Here is a 20,179-nt window from a genome sequence, read left to right as displayed (position 1 = left end):
GCCTCTTTAAAGCAGATTCGTCACATTTACAATGATCGACAAAAGAAAAAGGGTGTATTATTTTGGTATATAAATTTAAATATATATGTTAATATCTTAAATGTGGCTATAAAATATATAAATACGTCCTCCAACGGCTTTCTGTTGATAAACGTCGAATCTACTCCCGGTGATCACAAACTTGGCGCCTGGTTGTTGACATACTGCGCAAGCGCACTGAGCTGTTTTTTTCCGGGGTGGGAAATTTCGTAGCCTGCATTTGCAGTTCTTCATCAAAACATGCGTTTTTACATCGCAACTTGGCAATTTTGCGGTGTGTAAACTCCAACCGATGTGCCCTGCGTTCCTTCGTGCGTCCATGTAAGTAGTTATGTCCGCATCTTCTGTGTTATTCGTGCTTAATACAATAATAATCGCACTGGCAACGTGGGTGCAAACGACGTGCATTCATACTACTAAAAAGCGTCTACACCAATGTTTCACATTCGTTTTTCAGATAAATTAAAGTAAACCAAACAATAAACTACAAGATGTTGGGCCTTTTATGTAGCCAAATCTAAGTTTATGTGGATAGAAAGTAGAGATGTCCGGTAATGTCGGCCGATAAATGCTTTAAAATGTAATATAGGAAATTATCGTTATCGGTTTTTTTAATTATTATTTTTTATTAAATCAACATAAAAAAACACAAGATACACTTACAATTAGTGCACAAACCCAAAAAAAACTCACTCCCCATTCACACAAAAGGGTTGTTTCTTTCTGTTATTAATATTCTGGTTCCTACATTATATATCAATATATATCAATACAGTCTGCAAGGGATACAGTCTGTAAGCACACATGATTGTGCGTGCTGCTGGTCCACTAATAGTACTAACCTTTAACAGTTAATTTTACTCATTTTCATTAATTACTAGTTTCTATGTAACTGTTTTTATATTGTTTTACTTTCTTTTTTATTCAAGAAAATGTTTTAATTTATTTATCTTATTTTATTTTATTATTATTTTTTAAAAAGGACCTTATTTCACCATAGCTGGTTGTCCAAATTAGGCATAATGTGTTAATTCCACGACTGTATATATCGGTATCGGTTGATATCGATATCGGTAATTAAGAGTTGGACAATATCGGAATATCGGATATCAGCAAAAAAGCCATTATCGGACATCCCTAATAGAAAGGGATTGTGTTGATGTCATAGAATTCCCTTAAAATCATATCACTTCCTCACAATACTGTTGAGTTGAGTTGAGTTTGAGTTTATTTGGAACATGCATGTATACAACATGATACATAGCCATTTCCAGTTTCTCTATTCAACATGTTTGAAAAGGAGTAGGAAGAAGCAGAGCTTATTTAATCCTACCCCTATTCCTTTACAGAGCAGTTGCTAAAACTTGTGTTCACTTCCTGTTCTCAATTTATTCACAATGTACTCCATATGTAATAACACAAAAAATAAAGAAATAATAATTGGTGAAGTAAGTTACATTTCATATGGTGAGAAGAGTAAGATTATCTTGAAAATGAATGGATGGATGAGATCAATTCAGAATGTTTATGGAAGTAGTGTCAAAGCGCTTTGAGTACCTTGAAGGTAGAAAAGCGCTATACAAGTACAACCCATTTATCATTTATCATGGTTCTTCTTCTTTGTACTTTGAAAACACTTTAGGTTTGAAGAGTTTCTTGAAGTGGATCATAGTAGTACATTGTTTGATTGCTTTGCTTAATCCATTCCATCATTTAATTCCAAATATTGATATACTGACGGTCTTAAGTGTTGTACGTGCATACAAATGTTTTAAATTACATTTTTCTCTAAGATTATATTTCTGTTTTATTGAGAAGAATTGTTGTATATTCTTGGTTAGCAGATTATAGTTTGCTTTGTGTATAATTCTAGGTGTTTGCAAATTCACTATGTCGTGGAATTTCAATATTTTTGATTCAATAAATAAAGGGTTTGTATGTTTTCTATATCCAACATTATGTACTACCGGGTATTCTAACTGATCTTTTTTGTAACACCGTTAATGAATGAAGTGTACTTTTGTAGTTATTTCCCCATATTTCTGCACAATAACTCAGATATGGTAACACTAGCGAGCAGTAGAGAATATAGAGTGATTTTTGGTCTAGAACATGTTTTGCTTTATTCATTATTGACGTGTTTCTTGCTACTTTATGTTGTGTATATTTTTTACATGAGATTTCCAGTTCAATTTATCATCAATCATTATACCTAAAAATTTGGTTTCATTTACTCTTTCAATTTCTATTCTGTCTATTTGTATTTGTGTTTGACTTTCTCTTCTACTGTTACCAAATAGCATTATTTTAGTTTTACTGAGATTCAAATTTACATGAGGTAAATTCGCACATGTCTTATGACACAAACCAAAGGGGTCAGATTTGTTTATAGCAATAAGGAAGCATGTTATTTACGGACTAATATGATACACAGGGTGTCCACAAAGATTGTGTTATTAATCAGATTTGTGCCCCAGTGGTTATCAAAGTTTTTAATCACATTGCATTTTTTTTAAATCAAAGCTGTCATTGTCTAGTTTGCATGCTTTTGCCATGATGCAAGACTGTTTGCATGTGGACTGGTAAATCTGACCCCTTTGGTTTGTGTCATAACACATGTGCGACTTTACCTCATGTACATTTTAACTTTACTGAACAACAGGACATACACTTCTTGACTTCCAGGTGTTGGTTTCATTTTTGGTAGATTAAGTTAAAAGTTAAAATGAAGTTAAAGTACCAATGATTGTCACACACACTAGGTGTGGTGAAATTTGTCCTCTGCATTTGACCCATCCCCTTGTTCACCCCCTGGGAGGTGAGGGGAGCAGTGAGACGCAGCGGTGGCCGCGCCCGGGAATCATTTTGGTGATTTAACACCCAATTCCAACCCTTGATGCTGAGTGCCAAGCAGGGAGGTAATGGGTCCCGTTTTTATAGTCTTTGGTATGACTCGGTCGGGGTTTGAACTCATGACCTACCCATCTCAGGGCGGACACTCTAACCACAAGGCCACTGAGATGCTCGTGTGTGCGCCTGATAACAAGCACACGTGATAAATAGAGACGTTACCTCAGGTCTGCGCGCACTGATTTTAAGTCATGTACACATCATTGTGCAGTTGATTAGGGCTGAGCGATATGGATGAAAATCGTATTACGATAATTATTGATAATTTTATGACCTAACAAAAATAAGGACTAGGAAAAAATGTATTAAATGTAAACATTTTATTTAAAATGTAGCTTCCTCTGAATATAATCTCCTCAGCTATTAAGGCAGAAAGGAAATGTCAACACAAGCATGGAAAACACTAAAACAATGTCAACAAAACTCTGAAGTCATATTGAACACTTAACAATAACCTCTTAAAATTAAGGTGCAAAAATAAAGAATATGTAGGAAATGCTCAGTAAAGTGTAACAAAATAGTGTGCAAAGTATAAAAATGTAACCGTAGAGAAACCTGACAAGAATTTTCTGCAGTGTTAGTGCCAGGAAATTACAGCTGTGCTCTAAAGGGTGAGTGCGGCTAAGGCGGTGTGGAATTACCGGTCTTGGTGGGGATGAGCGCCTTGCATTATTTACAGACCATATTGGTCTGATTATGGTTTCTTTAAAAAAATCCAAAAAGCTGCCATACTTTTGAAGTAGATACCGTTACCTGATTGGCTGTCAGTGTGTCACTCCCACTGATCAGTGATCACTTCCTTCATTGCTCGGTTACCAGAGAGCGAGTGCCTTTGTTCATGCAACCAACCTTGATTTGCAACTTCCAGCTTCTTCCGACAAAAAAGAAATAAAACATATCAAACGGGTTATTGAACACATTTTGTATTGATATTGATTACATGTCTATCGCGATATATGTTGATATCCTTTTATTGCTTAGCGCTTTGTCTGATATAGCTTTATATTGATGAGCAGAAGCTTGTAAGGTAAGAAGCGGCGTTACAATGCCATCTACTGTATGGGGTTGAAACGACAAGCTACACCGACAGTCCCTTTTATAATGTGTTGTGAGCAAGGGCAAAAATATCAAATCCAAACAAAAACTTGTTTTCTTTCTTTTTTTTGTGTTACTATTATTTTATTTTATTTTTTTAAACTTTTTTATTTTATTTTTGTAATACATGACATCCACTGTAATTGTTGTTAATTTCTTTAACAAAAGGGCAATGGAAAAGGACAAGATATTGCATAATTTTGTAAAAAAAAAATCATTGCAATAAAGTAATCATAAAAAAATCTAAATAAAGGGGAATAATGGACATCAAATCTTTTGATGGCAGCCCAAATGAAACCGTTTTGATCTGCTTCATTTCACTAAATGATTCGGAAACAACTTTATTATTGACTTTCTATATTGGAACACAATCGGATTCGTCACTTTGTATTAGTACAAAATAGTTGGAGTTGGAGAAAGTTGTGAAGTGACTTCGTGGACCTCTTTGAAATTAGGATTGATCTTAATTGTGCCTCCAGCGATTCCTGAACAGCATTCAGCTAGGAGCTGAGCGGTCCGTAACAGCATGAAGATCGCTGTGGAGGGTTGTTGCCATGGCGAGCTGGACAAGATCTATGAGACCATCGCCTACCTGGAGAAGAAGCAAGACGTCAAGGTGGATCTTCTTCTTTGCTGTGGGGACTTCCAGGCCGTGAGAAACGAAGGCGACCTCAAGTGCATGGCGGTGCCTGCCAAGTACAGAACCATGCAGACTTTTTACAAGTCAGTGCCTCTCGTTTATTCATCTACCTTATAAAAAGGTCACAAGGGAAACTATTTTAAAACTTGTTTTTTGCAGGTACTTTTCTGGAGAAAAAAAGGCTCCAATTCTAACTATCTTCATCGGCGGTAACCACGAGGCCTCCAATCACCTGCAGGAGCTGCCTTACGGAGGCTGGGTGGCGCCCAATATTTATTATCTGGGTAGGGACCATCTGACAATATATCTCATATTTTCAAACAAAACCTAATGACGGATGTGATGTCTGTAGGTTATGCTGGCGTTGTCCGCTACAAGGGGGTCCGAATCGGAGGCGTGTCAGGGATCTTCAAATCCCACGACTACAGAAGAGGTGAGTTTTTTCTTCACTCGGGAAACAGATGAGCATAAATGGTCCGGAGCCGTGTGTCTTATCAGGCGTGTTTGCCCTCGCAGGTCACCATGAATTCCCTCCATACAACCCTGAAACCTTGAGAAGCGTCTATCATGTCCGAAATATCGAGGTGTTCAAGCTAAAGCAGGTAATCATCGATCGCTGAATTTGCACAGCCCTCAACTACGACAATTTTTAATGCAGTTGCAGCATGCTTACATCAGCAAGCAGCTACACAGTGCAGCTGATTTTTTTCACACTTTGTGTAGTTAAACTTGCTTTAATACAAATTAGAATCGATTAGTGCACCACATTTAGCATTTAGCTCATTTCCATCTGTTTTGAACTATTTGGATACAGAAAACAGTGTTTAAATGTAAATAACATAGAATTTATTTTTTAAATATGGATTTAAATGTGTAAAACATGCTTACATGAGAGGTCACCATTAGACCTCGATAAATGAAAGCGAACTTGATAACGTTGCCATGTGTTTGTGTCTGTCGCTTCCAATTAGGATGCAAGAGGGTTCACGCTATGCATTGCTCGCAGCACCTGAGCACTTTAATTCAATAGCAGAATTAAATGAATGCAGTGAAAAGTGATGGGTACCTTTTTTTTATTGGCATCGACCAAATTCTATTGTACAACCAAACGGTGTCATATTTCAATACCTTTGTTGCACGTAACGTCATGTCCGGTTGCAGACTAAACACCGGCTGACGTAAACAATCACTCAAGCAGCACTCAGGGCGGACTCAGCCAAACTCCCTCTAAGTACCGTATTTTTCGGACTATAAGTCGCAGTTTTTTTCATAGTTTGGCCGGGGGTGCGACTTATGTGTGAAATTATTAACACATTAGCGTAAAATATCAAATAATATTATTTATCTCATTCACGTAAGAGACTAAACGTATAAGATTTCATGGGATTTAGCGATTAGGAGTGACAGATTGTTTGGTAAACGTATAGCATGTTCTATATGTTAGTTATTTGAATGACTCTTACCATAATATGTTACGTTAACATACCAGTTGGTTATTTATGCCTCATATAACGTACACTTATTCAGCCTGTTGTTCACTATTCTTTATTTATTTTAAATTGCCTTTCAAATGTCTATTCTTGCTGTTGGCTTTTATCAAATACATTTCCCCCAAAAATGCGACTTATATGTTTTTTTCCTTCTTTATTATGCATTTTCGGCCGGTGCGACTTATACTCCAAAAAATACGGTAATGTTGCAATTTTCAACACCAACAAAGCAAGTATGCTGGTTAGAAAAACATGGTCAAACATAAAGTAAGGCTAAAGTAATTTGATAATTTGATTTTATATTAGATTTGCCATAGACAGGTTAGAATTAACATTAGCGATGTTACAAGGCAATTTCAACACCTCCGAATTTGGTAATAAAATCTACAACTAAGATAAATGTTACATCAAACAGCTGGTATGTAATAAGTACCGTATTTTTTGGAGTATAAGTCGCTCCGGAGTATAAGTCACACCGGCCGAAAATGCATAATAAAGAAGGAAAAAAACATATATAAGTCGCACTGGAGTATAAGTCGCATTTTTTGGGGAAATGTATTTGATAAAAGCCAACACCAAGAATAGACATTTGAAAGGCAATTTTATACAAATAAAGAATAGTGAACAACAGGGTGAATAAGTGTACGTTATATGAGGCATAAATAACCAACTGAGAACGTGCCTGGTAACGGTACACAAACATTTTGGTTCGGTACGTACCTCGGTTTAGAGGTCACGGTTCGGTTCGTTTTCGGTACAATAAGAAAACAACAAAACATACATTTTTGGGTTATTTATTTACCAAATTTGCAAAATCTTCCACCAAAAATATTGTTGTTAGTGGAATATTTGATGTGAAGTAATGGGAACCTTGGATAGGTCAATAATTCATAATAACATTGATTTTGATTCAATATTATGTTTTGAGCAATGACAGTTTGAAAGAAAAAAAAACAGCTTTGTTTTATTAGTCAACATTACAACTTTTTCTAAATTACATTTAACCTTTAAGCTTTTTCATTTCACTTTTGTTATGTTTTTGTTTATTTGAATAGTATTTTTAGAATGTGCCGTGGGCCTTTACAACATTAGCTGTGGGCCGCAAATGGCCTCCGGGGCACACTTTTGACACCCCTGCTATAGATAATAAAAAATTAAATGTGATAAGTCTATGGATAAAAAGCAGAGCCTGGCGACGCATGCGCGTTTATCATAACTCTCTCTCTCTGTCTGTCTCTGCCCCTCCCTCACCAATGCTGCTGCGCGCACAATTTGTTTTGTTTTTAACCCCTTCTTAACCCTGAACGTACATTGAAAATACACGCAACTCTAACTCAAAATGCCGGACATTTGAGGCATTTAAGAAACTCCGCCCCACTCCGGTGAAAAGAGGACGTATGGTCAGTCTATCGTAGCCCGTTAGCTGCTAGCATGCCGTGTGTTGTGCCTCGGTGTGCATTGTTTACACAACGTGTGGAAACTCGTTCGGTACACCACCGAACCGAACCGAAACGGTTCAATACAAATACACGTACCGTTACACACCTAGCTTCTAGAAATTAAAGTAAATCCTCCATGAAAACAAAACAAAAATGTTAATTCCTAAATCAGATCCGCATGCCGGTGGACATCTTCATGAGCCACGACTGGCCCCGGGGGGTCTACCACCACGGCCACACTGAGGAACTGTTGCGCAAGAAGAAGTTTCTGCGTCACGAAGTGGAGTCCAACTCTTTGGGCAGCCCCGCCGCCGCCGAGCTGCTGGACCACCTGCAGCCCGCCTACTGGTTCTCGGCGCATCTTCACGTCAAATTTGCTGCCCTGGTGGAGCATCCGGTGAGACTGGCGGTTACCCTGAGCTGTTTCTTATTCCTCGTACTTGATTTGAGTTTACGAGCCGTCTCTCCTAAATGTTCGCTAGCCTAAAGCCAATGCCGCGCCACGCGTCACCAAATTCCTGTCGCTGGATAAGTGCCTGCCCTATCGGCAGTTCCTGCAGGTGAGATAACGTGTCAAAGTACGTCGTCCATGTAAAGGGCGGGAGCTCTAAGCAATGATGCTGCCCTTTTAGATTGTGGACGTTCCGGAGAGGGACGGTTCAGCCGAGGATTTGGAGTACGACCCCGAGTGGCTCGCCATTCTAAAGGCCACAAACGATCTGCAGAGGACCACCAATCATCCCTGGAACCCTCCTGAGAACAATGGCCTGCACGAACGGTACACGCACGTATTTGTTTTTCATTAGGTACAGCTGCACCATCTACTGCAGGCCTGGGCAATTATTTTGACTCGGAGGCCAAATTTAGAGAAAAAAATTTGTCTGGGGGCCGGTATATCTATTTTTAGGAAAACTAATACAAAACCTCACAATAAAGTCTGATTGAATGCTAAAAATGTTATGACAGACAGTTTTAAAAACGGAATGGAATTTTAAATTGTTCTATGAAGGATAAAACCCTGAATATTGAGAACATATGAACGTCACACCCCGTCTCAATCCACATATTTTACAATCAAGTGAAACGCAACAAGAATGCAACAAACAGTACAAAAACAAAAAACATCTACAATCTGATATATCTGATGTATCACTAAGCTTTAGAACTTTGTTGTAAAAATCTCCTTCCGCGTCTGTCCCTGATACCCGCATTTCAGCCTGGCCGTTCTGGAAACACTCCGTGGAAACACTCCCCACCCACACTGCTTGGTGCCTCGTCTGACCTGCTGTGACTTACATTACCATAGTAACTAGTAGGGTTGTACGGTATACGGGTATTAGTATAGTACCGCGATACTAATGAATCATATTTGGTACCATACCGCCTCTGAAAAGTACCGGTCCGCCACACCCTAAGATTTTTTGTTAAAATAAAGCCAATAATTCAATTTTTTCTGGTCCCCTTTATTTAGAAAAGTATCGAAATTATATTGGTATCAGGACAACACTAGTCACTAAAATATCATGCAAAAGCGCAGATTCCAACCATTGAAATACTTTGTATAGTTCAAGACTTACGGTCATTTGAAAACATGACTGCACATCATAATGGCAGCAACCGTTTCCATCTTAAAGGTCTAAAAAAATTATTTGGGAATGTCCGGCGGGCCAGATTGAAAAGCTTAACGGGCCGCATGTGGCCCCTGGGCCTTAATTTGCCCAGGTCTGATCTAATGCATGTGTGTTGAAACCAAGGCAAGAGGAAAAACTGAAGGATGTGGACGACATGTTTGGTTTTGTCTTTTGAATAAGCGTTCAGACTTTGGACACTTCTGATGTAATGAGATCCAATACAAGAGGTGTAGATTGTGCAGGTGTACCTAATGTTGTGTGGTCTACTAGCACCCATGTAGTTTTACCACCCGGCTTGGTGTCCGTTAGGTGGAACTTTGGCGTTTCCGACGAAGCAATGATGAAGGTGGTTGAAGAGCTCAGTGGCGAGCTCGCCATCCCGGACAACTTCAGTCGTACCGTGCCCGCTTTTGACCCTGGCAACCCCCAGTACCACTCGGCCCCCAGCTACAACGCCAACCCCCAGACCACCGAGCTGTGCGCCACCTTAGGCCTCACCGACATCTATGCCCGGGTGGGGCAAGGCGGCAACGCGAGGGGGGCTCAGGGTGGAGAGGAGGAGGAGGAGGAAGAAGACAAAGCTTCAGGAGACGACGAGCCCAGCGAGTACCCTACGGACACTTCCGGCATGTCAAACTCGTTTAATCCGGATGAGATCACCATCGAAGACGAGTGGGAGGAAGAGCTAGAGAGCGGCTCTGATCCGAAACCACTCGATGGGGACGCCGCTCTCACGCCCCGCATGGTCCTACCCCCGCCCAAGTTCGAAGCGTCCCCCATTCCCATGTCTTCTCTCATGGACCTTCCACCCCCCTGCCACTCCACGCCCTCAAACGCCCACCTTCATTCTGGGGTGGAGGTGGACGCAGAGGACGGGGACGCAGCTATTGCTGTACCACGCGCCCCCAAACGGACCAGCGACGAGGCCAGCAGTAATGTAAGCGGGACCACGACGCCGCGGATCAAACGCAGAAACCAAATCATCTATACCAGAGTGGAAGACGAGTGTGATGATTAGTCTTCCTTTATTTATGTATTAACTTCCTGTCTTTTTAACACAGAGGACAAAATCTTATTTTTCCTCTTTTAAAAATATATATTTTAAATACCGGTACTCGTTTTTAGAAGCAGGTATTGAGTTATTTTTTGGTAAATGTGAATTTTCAAGACAATTGTGAAATTAAAACAATAGAAAAAAGAACAATTCAGCTTTATACCATTTTATTTTCTTATTCTGTACATTCATTATTTGAACTGTTAGGTGTTATTTTAATTTTTTCAAAATTATATGAGACGGATATTTTGTAATTTAGAGTGTTCCATTCTTATTTTTTGGAATTAGTGCATTTTTTTTCTCAATTGTATATATATATTTTTAAATTGGGTTGTGTCAGGAAGAGAAGTACTGTTGGTTGAAAAAAACCTGAACATTATCTGAATATTTTATTTTTTAATTGTCACCTTTTTGCCTACAATAACGGACATTAGTATCGTTTATAATAGGCAAAATGTTTTCTTTTTGATTTTATGGTGTTTAAGTCAAGTACAAAACCAAATTAAAATTTAAAGTGAAATTCTGTTAACAGTGTCATCACATTAGTTATTGTATGGAGTACAATGGTTTAATTGTGTTGAGCAACTGCAAAGAGGACCAGGCTGAGGCACATTTAATTTATTTTATTTTACACAATTCCTCCTATTTCTTCCGTGGTTGCTTTTATAGTATTTTTAGACAGACAGGACTCGAGCTGAAATGATGAAAGGCTGAATAATCACAATTAGTGTCCTTCTCCATGGTCTCTCTTTCTCAGTCAACACCATCCCTGTCCTACTTGACCATTGCTTGATTCATTGAATGGAAGCTGGCTGAGGGAGACGGGATGCGTTTAGGGGGGTTGTAGTGGAGTCACATGGCAGGGAGAAGAGGAGTGGGGGAAAGGTTAGGGGATGGTTGTCTAGTTCCCCCCGCAGCAAGCTCTGGAGGAGCGGGCGTCTGGGTCCTGTAGGTTGACCCCCCGATGTCGTGCCGCATGTGTCGGGTTCTGGGTGTCTGTTTTTGGCATCTTTTTGGCTGCAACACATGAGAACAGGAGGCTTCTTAATTATCACCTGTGACCAACGTCTTAATTATTAAGAGGTCAGGTGCAAAGCTTGGTTTTATGTTTCAGCTGTTTTAATGCACAAATCCTATCTTTTTTTCATCCAATATAAAAAGCAGGGTTTTTTTTGTTTTGCCAATTATAAAAACAGATAAAACATTTTTTTTTTTTTTACACATCGAAAATACAAGATTACATATTTTTGTATTTTATCTTCATTTAGCCCATTGTACATATGTACTGTGTGTGTATGTATGTATGTATATATATATATATATATATATACATACATACATATATATAATGCTAGTAAAATGTACTGTTTTAATACAGAAATATATTTTTAATTATAATATGTTTTATTGCTCAATGTGTTTATTGTTTTAAAGTCAATTGAGAATGTTCCTTGTTTGTCTAAATTTGACCAAAACTCACCAATAGCCAGGAAGAGCTCGTTGACGTTCATGGCGGTCTTGGCCGAGGTTTCCATGAAGAGCAGGCCGGTGTCGTCGGCATACGTCTGCGCTTCCTTCGGCACACGTGACAAAAAGAAACACGCATTTCAAAAATTGTCAGGAGCAAGAGACCAAAGAGTAACAATACTTGATGTTTTTTGTTTTTTCTAACAGTAACACCCAGAGATGCTGCTGACCTCATATTCGACTAGTCTCTTCTCTGACAGATCAGCCTTGTTTCCTGCCAAAGCGATGACGATGTTGGGACTGGCCTGCCTCTGCAGCTCCTTCACCCAAGCCTTGGCCCTCTCAAAGGTCTCCTGAGCACAACGACATGACAGTACATGGCTACGATTAAACATACTGTACTTATAAGCCTGGGGGGTCAAAAATGATAAATATAAAACAATGTAAAAATGTAATCAATTACATAAATATTTAACTGTATTGGGCCAAAAAAAAGTTTACATTTTTAAAAATAGATTTTACTAGTACATTTTTTAATGAACAACGTAGAGATTTCAGTTTTCCAAGTTTATAAAGTACAGTAATTTCCAGGAATCTAAATATAAGCCACAGCTACCTAATTTTGAAAAATTCTATTTCGTACATATTAGCTGTACAAATCTATAAGCCGCAAGTGTACACATTGAAACATGAAATATTTACAGTCGCTTGTGATCATTCACAAATTTAACAATTTGTGCCTGTGACACAACACACAGAAGTCATTCAGCGCGGTCTGTCTTCTCCTGCGTGCTGAAACCACTCAAAGGAGAACTGCACGTTTTGGAGGGAAGTTTGCCAATCATTCACAATCATTATGTAAGCCAAGCACACAGGTTTTTTTTTTAATGCATTCTAACTAGTAAATAATTGCAATCAAAATCCACCTCACAATGGAGCATGTGAAAGTCGCTCTATTCTGCCTATAAAGCGTTAAAAAAACATGTATTAACAGGCACAATTATAATAAATAAATGATAAATAACATGTAATATTTACGCATGTTGCACATGTTAAGCATACGGCGGTGCATTCATTTCACAAATGCATCATTATGTTCACTTATTTCTTTGTCATCATCACTGATTATTACTCACTGCTTACTTGAGAGCCAACAAACATAATAAAACATCACTTACTGTACAATGTATACTGTCACTGAGATGGTGACTGCTAGGATATTGATATATTCCCATTTAGATGAAGAAAGACTCGTAATCCTTGGGCAAAAAATAGGGCTGCAACCGAGCGTCTTTTTGTGTCTTTCTCGCCATTTCCGGGCCTAAATTAGATGCCAAAGTTGACCAACTTGTTGGATTCTGTCCTCATCCTTCTAGTATCAAGGTGAGACATCATTTATGATCTAGAATAAACTTTCACGAGCACCAGGGCGAGAAAGCAACTCACCGGCTCATGACACCTACTCAGTGGCCTAGTGGTTAGAGTGTCCGCCCTGAGATCGGTAGGTTGTGGGTTCAAACCACGGCCGAGTCATACCAAAGACTATAAAAAAAAATGGGACCCATTGCCTCCCTGCTTGGCACTCAGCATCAAGGGTTGGAATTGGGGGTTAAATCACCAAAAATGATTCCCGGGCTGCTGCCCACTGCTCCCCTCACCTCCCAGGGGGTGATCAAGGGGATGGGTCAAATGCAGACGACAAATTTCACCACACCTAGTGTGTGTGTGACAATCATTGGTACTTAACTTTAACTTTTAACATCAATATAGCAGCCACAAGCTAATTACCGTATTTTCGGACTATAAGTCGCAGTTTTTTTCATAGTTTGGCCGGGGGTGCGACTTATACTCAGGAGCGACTTATGTGTGAAATTATTAACACATTACTGTAAAATATCAAATAATATTATTTATCTCATTCACGTAAGAGACTAGACGTATAAGATTTCATGGGCTTTAACGATTAGGAGTGACAGATTGTTTGGTAAACGTATAGCATGTTCTATATGTTATAGTTATTTGAATGACTCTTACCATAATATGTTACGTTAACATACCAGGCACGTTCTCAGTTGGTTATTTATGCGTCATATAACGTATAATTATTCAGCTTTATTTATTTTAAATTGCCTTTCAAATGTCTATTCTTGGTGTTGGCTTTTATCAAATAAATGTCCCCAAAAAATGCGACTTATACTCCAGTGCGACTTATATATGTTTTTTTCCTTCTTTATTATGCATTTTCGGCCGGTGCGACTTATACTCCGGAGCGACTTATACTCCGAAAAATGCGGTAGCTCTCTATGATAATGCACCGCTAAAAATATTTTGTGTGCGTTAGCGCTTATAATAACAATATTGCTAATGCTTGGTTAAAATTCAGATCACAAAATGTAAATAGAGTATTGTTGGCACTTTTTGGTTATTTATGGGCTTTATGGTCGGAATAGAAGACCTACCATTGACTCAATAATAAGCTGACCGTTATTTAATTGTAATCTGTTTTCTTGTCTCTCATAATGATTGCGAACGATAGGCAAAATTCAAAATAAAGTGCAGTTCCCCTTTAAGACATCTTCTTTGGCGCGTGCGGCAGTCTGGACTTTTGGGGCCATTTAGTGTTGCATTTTCGTTCTGCGCCGTGGCTGTTTCCTTTTTTGATGGCAGGGTCGATCGTCTTTGGCTTCAGGGCTGCGTTGTGTGTATTTGGACCAATCTTCTCCATGACGAAGGGAGGAGCATAACAAGTTAAATGGCTGACTGAATGATTCTGTGAGTGCGTTTGATTTAGTGGGGACAATTCCATTGGTCTGATGCGAAGAAGCTAAATTTATTGTCAGCAAGTGAACCTTGTGAACTCGGAAAAATCCAGAAATTAGCCGCGGCATTGTATAAAGTGTAGGGTTCACAGCGTGGGGAAAAAGTAGCGACTTCTAGTACGGTAATCAAATATATTAGTAAATACAATTTTAAAAAAAGCAACATTTTACAGTCAAATGATTTTATGAACAACATTTTTGTCATTAGTTTATAAATTCTTGAGTTTAACTTATTTTACACTTAAACATGTGCAAAATGATCAGTCATCAAGTCAGCATGTGAGGGTTTTCTTGTTATGATGTAATGTGGTTAGAGGGTTTGTTTGCAGCGGTTAGGCAGCTGCTTAGAGGGCGCTCAAATATTAAACGAGCTGCAAGCGTATCCCGCCCTCTTCCTGCTTTCACAAAGCATGTTACGCCACACTGCTACACACGCACAAGACTAAAGGATAATGTTCTGTTGCAAAGCCAATGTTTAGGAAAAGCTTTTCCTAAGCAGATGATTTCATGAGGAATATAGCATCTGTTTTTAAATTATTTTGCTTTTGAAGTTTTTTTTTGTGAATATACAAGCGCGTTTGTGCAAGCAACCGTAATTGACAGCCTGAACATCAGTCACCTTTTTGGCCCAAACTACAAATTTTATTCAGTTTAATTCTAATTGTAATAAATATTGACCGTTATTTGTTAAATCTGTTGTCTTGACAGTGACCTGCTGCACCTTTAACTAACTGGTACAGTTGGAGTGTGTGCATAAGAGACACAACCAACCGACATGAAATGCAGTTCATGTACGTTTATCAAATTTAATATTAAGAAATAATGTAGTTATGTAAAGATTTGTATTTACTATAGGCAATAACATGAACAATAAACTAAAACACTACATTGACTACAATTCAGTTGAATCCATTATGCTCTATAGTCATGTGTTTATACTCCAGATAATGTCCAAAGTTCATGTGAAAAAAGGAAAAAAATAAGTTGATAGGTCCAAGGGTAGAGAAAAGTGTTATCTCCTCTCATTGTAAAGCCTATTCAAAACTGATGTACCGCTTTGGCAATATTTGAAAAAGTAAACAAAACACAACAAATGGGAAAAAACTATGAAATAAAAGTTAAAGTACCAATGATAGTCACACACACACTGGTGTGGCAAAATTATCTGCATTTGACCCATCACCCTTGATCACCCCCTGGGAGGTGAGGGGAGCAATGGGCAGCAGCGGTGGCCGCGCCCGGGAATCATTTTGGTGATTTAACCCCCAATTCCAACCATTGATGCTGAGTGCCAAGCAGGGAGGTAATGGCTCCCATTTTTATAGTCTTTGGTATGACTCGGCCGGGGTTTGAACTCACAACCTACCGATCTCAGGGCGGACACTCTAACCACTGGGCCACTGAGTAGGTTAATGTAATGTTGTTTAGACATTACATCTTTAGGGAAAAGGTTTGGCTACAATATCAACTTAAATAGTACGGTCATTTTAGAAAAACGGTTGTAAATCTGTGTTGGAAGCGATGTTAAATTAGCAATTATCTCTATGGGCTTTTGAATGGACAAACTAAAATGATTACAAATTTGACAGAAACAAAGTGTAACTGTATCAAAGTACAATGTGCAGAGCACAACGGCCACGATGATGATTATCATCTTCTGATAAAAATAGTTTAGAAATCATCTTAAGAGGTTCTCATGTCAATGGAGTACATATTGCATACCGGCTTGGTGATGTCGAAGACCACGATTGCGGCCTGAGCCCCTCTGTAGTACATGGGCGCCAGGCTGTGGTAGCGCTCCTGTCCCGCAGTGTCCCAGATCTCAAACTTGACCGTGGTGTCGTCTAAACATACCGACTGCGCCAGGAAAGCAGCTGGAGAAACAAACGACACGTTAACACATCCCCATGGTTCACTTCGCTCCTCACTGGCTCCCATACTTGCCATCCCTCCCGATTTTCCAGGGAGACTCCCGAATCTCAGTGCCCCTCCCGAAAATCTCCCGGGGCAACCATCCTCCCGAATTTCTCCCGATTTCCACTCAGACAACAATATTGGGGGCGTGCCTTAAAGGCACTGCCTTTGCGTGCCGGCCCAGTCACATAATATCTACGGCTTCCCACACACGCAAGTGAATGCAAGGCCATATAGGTCACACTAAGGGTGGCCATATAAACAACTTTAACATTGTTACAAATATGCGCCACACTGAACCCACACCAAACAAGAATGACAAACACATTTCGGGAGAACATCCGCACCGTAACACAACATAAACACAACAGAACAAATACCGTATTTTTCGGAGTATAAGTCGCACTGGAGTATAAGTCGCATTTTTGGGGGGAATTTATTTGATAAAACCCAACACCAAGAATGGACATTTGAAAGGCAATTTAAAATAAATCAAGAATAGTGAACAACAGGCTGAATAAGTGTACGTTATATGAGGCATAAATAACCAACTAAGAACGTCCCTGGTATGTTAACGTAACATATTATGGTAAGAGTCATTCAAATAACTATAACATATAGAACATGCTATAAGTTTACCAAACAATCTGTCACTCCTAATCGCTAAATCCCATGAAATCTTAAACGTCTAGTCCAGTGGTTCTTAACCTTGTTGGAGGTACCGAACCCCACCAGTTTCATATACGCATTCACCGAACCCTTCTTAAGTGAAAAATAAAATGTTTTTTTTTTTCAAATTCAAGAAAAAGTCATGTTTTTTTTACTGGTGCACAAAATGAACATCACCTTGTTCAAAGAACAAAACCAACACAGTGCATGAACTCACAACAAATTACACACCTTACACACCATCCATCCATCCATCCATCTTCTTCCGCTTATCCGAGGTCGGGTCCCGGGGGCAGCAGCCTAAGCAGGGAAGCCCAGACTTTCCTCTCCCCAGCCACTTCGTCCAGCTCTTCCCGGGGGATCCCGAGGCGTTCCCAGGCCAGCCGGGAGACATAGTCTTCCCAACGTGTCCTGGGTCTTCCCCGTGGCCTGCTACCGGTTGGACGTGCCCTAAACACCTCCCTAGGGAGGCGTTCGGGTGGCATCCTGACCAGATGCCCGAACCACCTCATCTGGCTCCTCTCGATGTGGAGGAGCAGCGGCTTTACTTTGAGCTCCCCCCGGATGACGGAGCTTCTCACCCTATCTCTAAGGGAGAGCCCCGCCACCCGGCGGAGGAAACTCATTTCGGCCGCTTGTACCCGTGATCTTGTCCTTTCGGTCATGACCCAAAGCTCATGACCATAGGTGAGGATGGGAACGTAGATCGACCGGTAAATTGAGAGCTTTGCCTTCCGGCTCAGCTCCTTCTTCACCACAACGGATCGATACAGCGTCCACATTACTGAAGATGCCGCACCGATCCGCCTGTCGATCTCACCTTACACACATTACCATGAATTGATTAACGTGACTTAAACAAGTTGAAAAACGTATTCGGGTGTTACCATTTAGTGGTCAATTGTTTGCATGTTCTCCCCGTGACTGCGTGGGTTCCCTCCGGATACTCCGGCTTCCTCCCACCTCCAAAGACATGCACCTGGGGATAGGTTGATTGGCAACACTAAATTGACCCTAGTGTGTGAATGCGAGCGTGAATGTTGTCTGTCTATCTGTGTTGGCCCTGCGATGAGGTGGCGACTTGTCCAGGGTGTACCCCACCTTCCGCCCGTGTACAGCTGAGATAGGCTCCAGCGACCTCAAAAGGGACAAGCGGTAGGAAATGGATGGATGGGATGGATGTTCGGAATATATACTGTACTGTTTCATATAATGTATTCTCTTCCTTTGCCATCTGCTTGTAAAAGTTTCAATCGATCAATCAAAAAACCTGCAAATCAGATGAAAAATTAGAGGGTGCATTGTTTGGGGGTATCCATAATACGCTGATAGGGAGAAGTTTTTATTTACACGATAAGTCGGATGTGTCTTTACCTCCGTGGCGGAGGCTCCGCCGAACCCCTGAGGCCGACTCACCGAACCCCTAGGGTTCGATCGAACCCAGGTTAAGAACCACTGGTCTAGTCTCTTACGTGAATGAGCTAAATAATCCATCCATCCATTTTCTACCGCTTATTCCCTTTGGGGTCGCTGGAGCCTATCTCAGCTACAATCGGGCGGAAGGCGGGGTACACCCTGGACAAGTCGCCACCTCATCGCAGGGCCAACACAGATAGACAGACAACATTCACACTCACATCCACACACTAGGGCCAATTTAGTGTTGCCAATCAACTTATCCCCAGGTGCATGTCTTTGGAGGTGGGAGGAAGCCGGAGTACCCGGAGGGAACCCACGCAGTCACGCGGAGGACATGCAAACTCCACAAAGAAAGATCCCGAGCCCGGGATTGAACCCAAGACTACTCAGGACCTTCGTATTGTGAGGCAGATGCACTAACCCCTCTGCCACCGTGAAGCCCGAGCTAAATAATATTACTTGATATTTTACGGTAATGTGTTAATAATTTCACACATAAGTCGCACCCCCGGCCAAACTATGAAAAAAACTGCGACTTATAGTCCGAAAAATACGGTACCCAGAACCCCTTGCAACACTAACTCTTCCGGGACCTACAATATACACCCCCCCCGCTACCCCCTACCCGCCCACCTCAAACCACCCCCTATCTCCCGAATTCGGAGGTCTCAAGGTTGGCAAGTATGCCGGCTCCTCACCTCCGATGGTCGTCTCCTGAAACTCGTCAAACTGTCCCTTGACGAAGCGCAGCACCAGGCTGGACTTGCCCACGGCCATGTCGCCCAGCAGCACCAGTTTGAACTGGCAGATCTTAGTCTGTGGTAACGTGCCGTTGGAGCGGCCAGCACCACTCCCTCTGGAGCTCATAGCGACCCGTGCGAGGGTGCCGTACCGCTGAAGGACAAGGTGACTCTGGGATTCCACTGGTCACTTGGCGCTGCCTCCAGCTGTGCGGTCAAGGCTGGCTGCTGATGTCCGGGGGCCAGTCTTGGTGGGGACAGTACTGCAGCAAAACATACAGACTTGGAAGCATCAAGCATGGGACCTTTGCCATGCAATTGATTTGCATGGAACATCATTGATGGGTTACATTTGTAGGTGGTATGGTATTCAGTAACAAGATCTTTAAAGATGCAGGATATCCATCACAACAGCGTTGTAACATAAAACCAAAAACTCTCGTCATGTTGAAGTCAAACATTTGATTGGCTTCTGTGTTTATTAATGTGGCCATTTTTGATCGTGTGTTTATTGTGCTGCTAGCATGACACCGCTATGACCACTGCAGGTTGAACGACATCTAAAGATACAAACCTAAATACCTAATCCGAGCTCACGTCACGCCTCACTAACAATATGACGTTTGAATTTAAAAATAAACACTTACCCTAAAGAACGTCGCTTGCCTGTAGTGTTGACGATAACGTCGCTGCATCAGCTGGTTGACGGCATAAACACTTCCTGTTGGGAAATAACGCATGCGCATTGGCTAGCGCACAGACAAGCGAGCTAGTTAAGAGCAACATGACGCGACGTTTCGCAACAAATTTAAAATTTTCATCAGAAACGTTTAAATACATTTGATAGAGAGCA

General features: G+C 40.7%; 2 protein-coding genes across 6 annotated transcripts in view; one reads left to right on the top strand and one right to left on the bottom strand.

Moving 5' to 3' along the window:
* dbr1 (debranching RNA lariats 1) overlaps positions 1–10,791 on the top strand; it is a 42,584-nt gene extending 31,793 nt beyond the window's left edge. For 4 of the 5 annotated variants that reach the window (XM_061970823.2, XM_061970825.2, XM_061970826.2 and 1 more), the window contains 8 exons: positions 4,524–4,767; positions 4,844–4,968; positions 5,037–5,117; positions 5,201–5,286; positions 7,786–8,010; positions 8,096–8,173; positions 8,246–8,391; positions 9,554–10,791. In XM_061970823.2, the coding sequence (XP_061826807.2) occupies positions 4,571–4,767; positions 4,844–4,968; positions 5,037–5,117; positions 5,201–5,286; positions 7,786–8,010; positions 8,096–8,173; positions 8,246–8,391; positions 9,554–10,262 (1,647 nt within the window). In that variant the 5' untranslated portion in view covers positions 4,524–4,570 and the 3' untranslated portion in view covers positions 10,263–10,791. Of the gene's footprint in view, positions 1–33; positions 361–4,523; positions 4,768–4,843; positions 4,969–5,036; positions 5,118–5,200; positions 5,287–7,785; positions 8,011–8,095; positions 8,174–8,245; positions 8,392–9,553 lie in introns of those variants that run through there. The other variant, XM_061970822.2, reaches the window with a different exon arrangement.
* Positions 10,792–10,906: 115 nt separating this feature from the next.
* Positions 10,907–20,087, bottom strand: rab5b (RAB5B, member RAS oncogene family). The gene is made up of 6 exons (XM_061970827.2): positions 19,974–20,087; positions 19,285–19,589; positions 16,307–16,458; positions 11,996–12,118; positions 11,779–11,872; positions 10,907–11,315 (listed from the first exon to the last, which is right to left on the bottom strand). The coding sequence occupies exons 2-6, from the start codon at positions 19,451–19,453 to the stop codon at positions 11,200–11,202; spliced, it is 654 nt and encodes a 217-aa protein (XP_061826811.1). The 5' UTR covers positions 19,454–19,589; positions 19,974–20,087; the 3' UTR covers positions 10,907–11,199.
* Positions 20,088–20,179: the final 92 nt, after the last annotated feature.

Source organism: Nerophis lumbriciformis, linkage group LG13, assembly GCF_033978685.3.
Source record: "Nerophis lumbriciformis linkage group LG13, RoL_Nlum_v2.1, whole genome shotgun sequence".
In the NCBI taxonomy this organism is placed as follows: Eukaryota; Metazoa; Chordata; class Actinopteri; order Syngnathiformes; family Syngnathidae; genus Nerophis; species Nerophis lumbriciformis.
The sequence above is the reverse complement of the archived record's forward strand: the minus strand, read 5'-3'. Positions and strand labels throughout refer to the sequence as shown.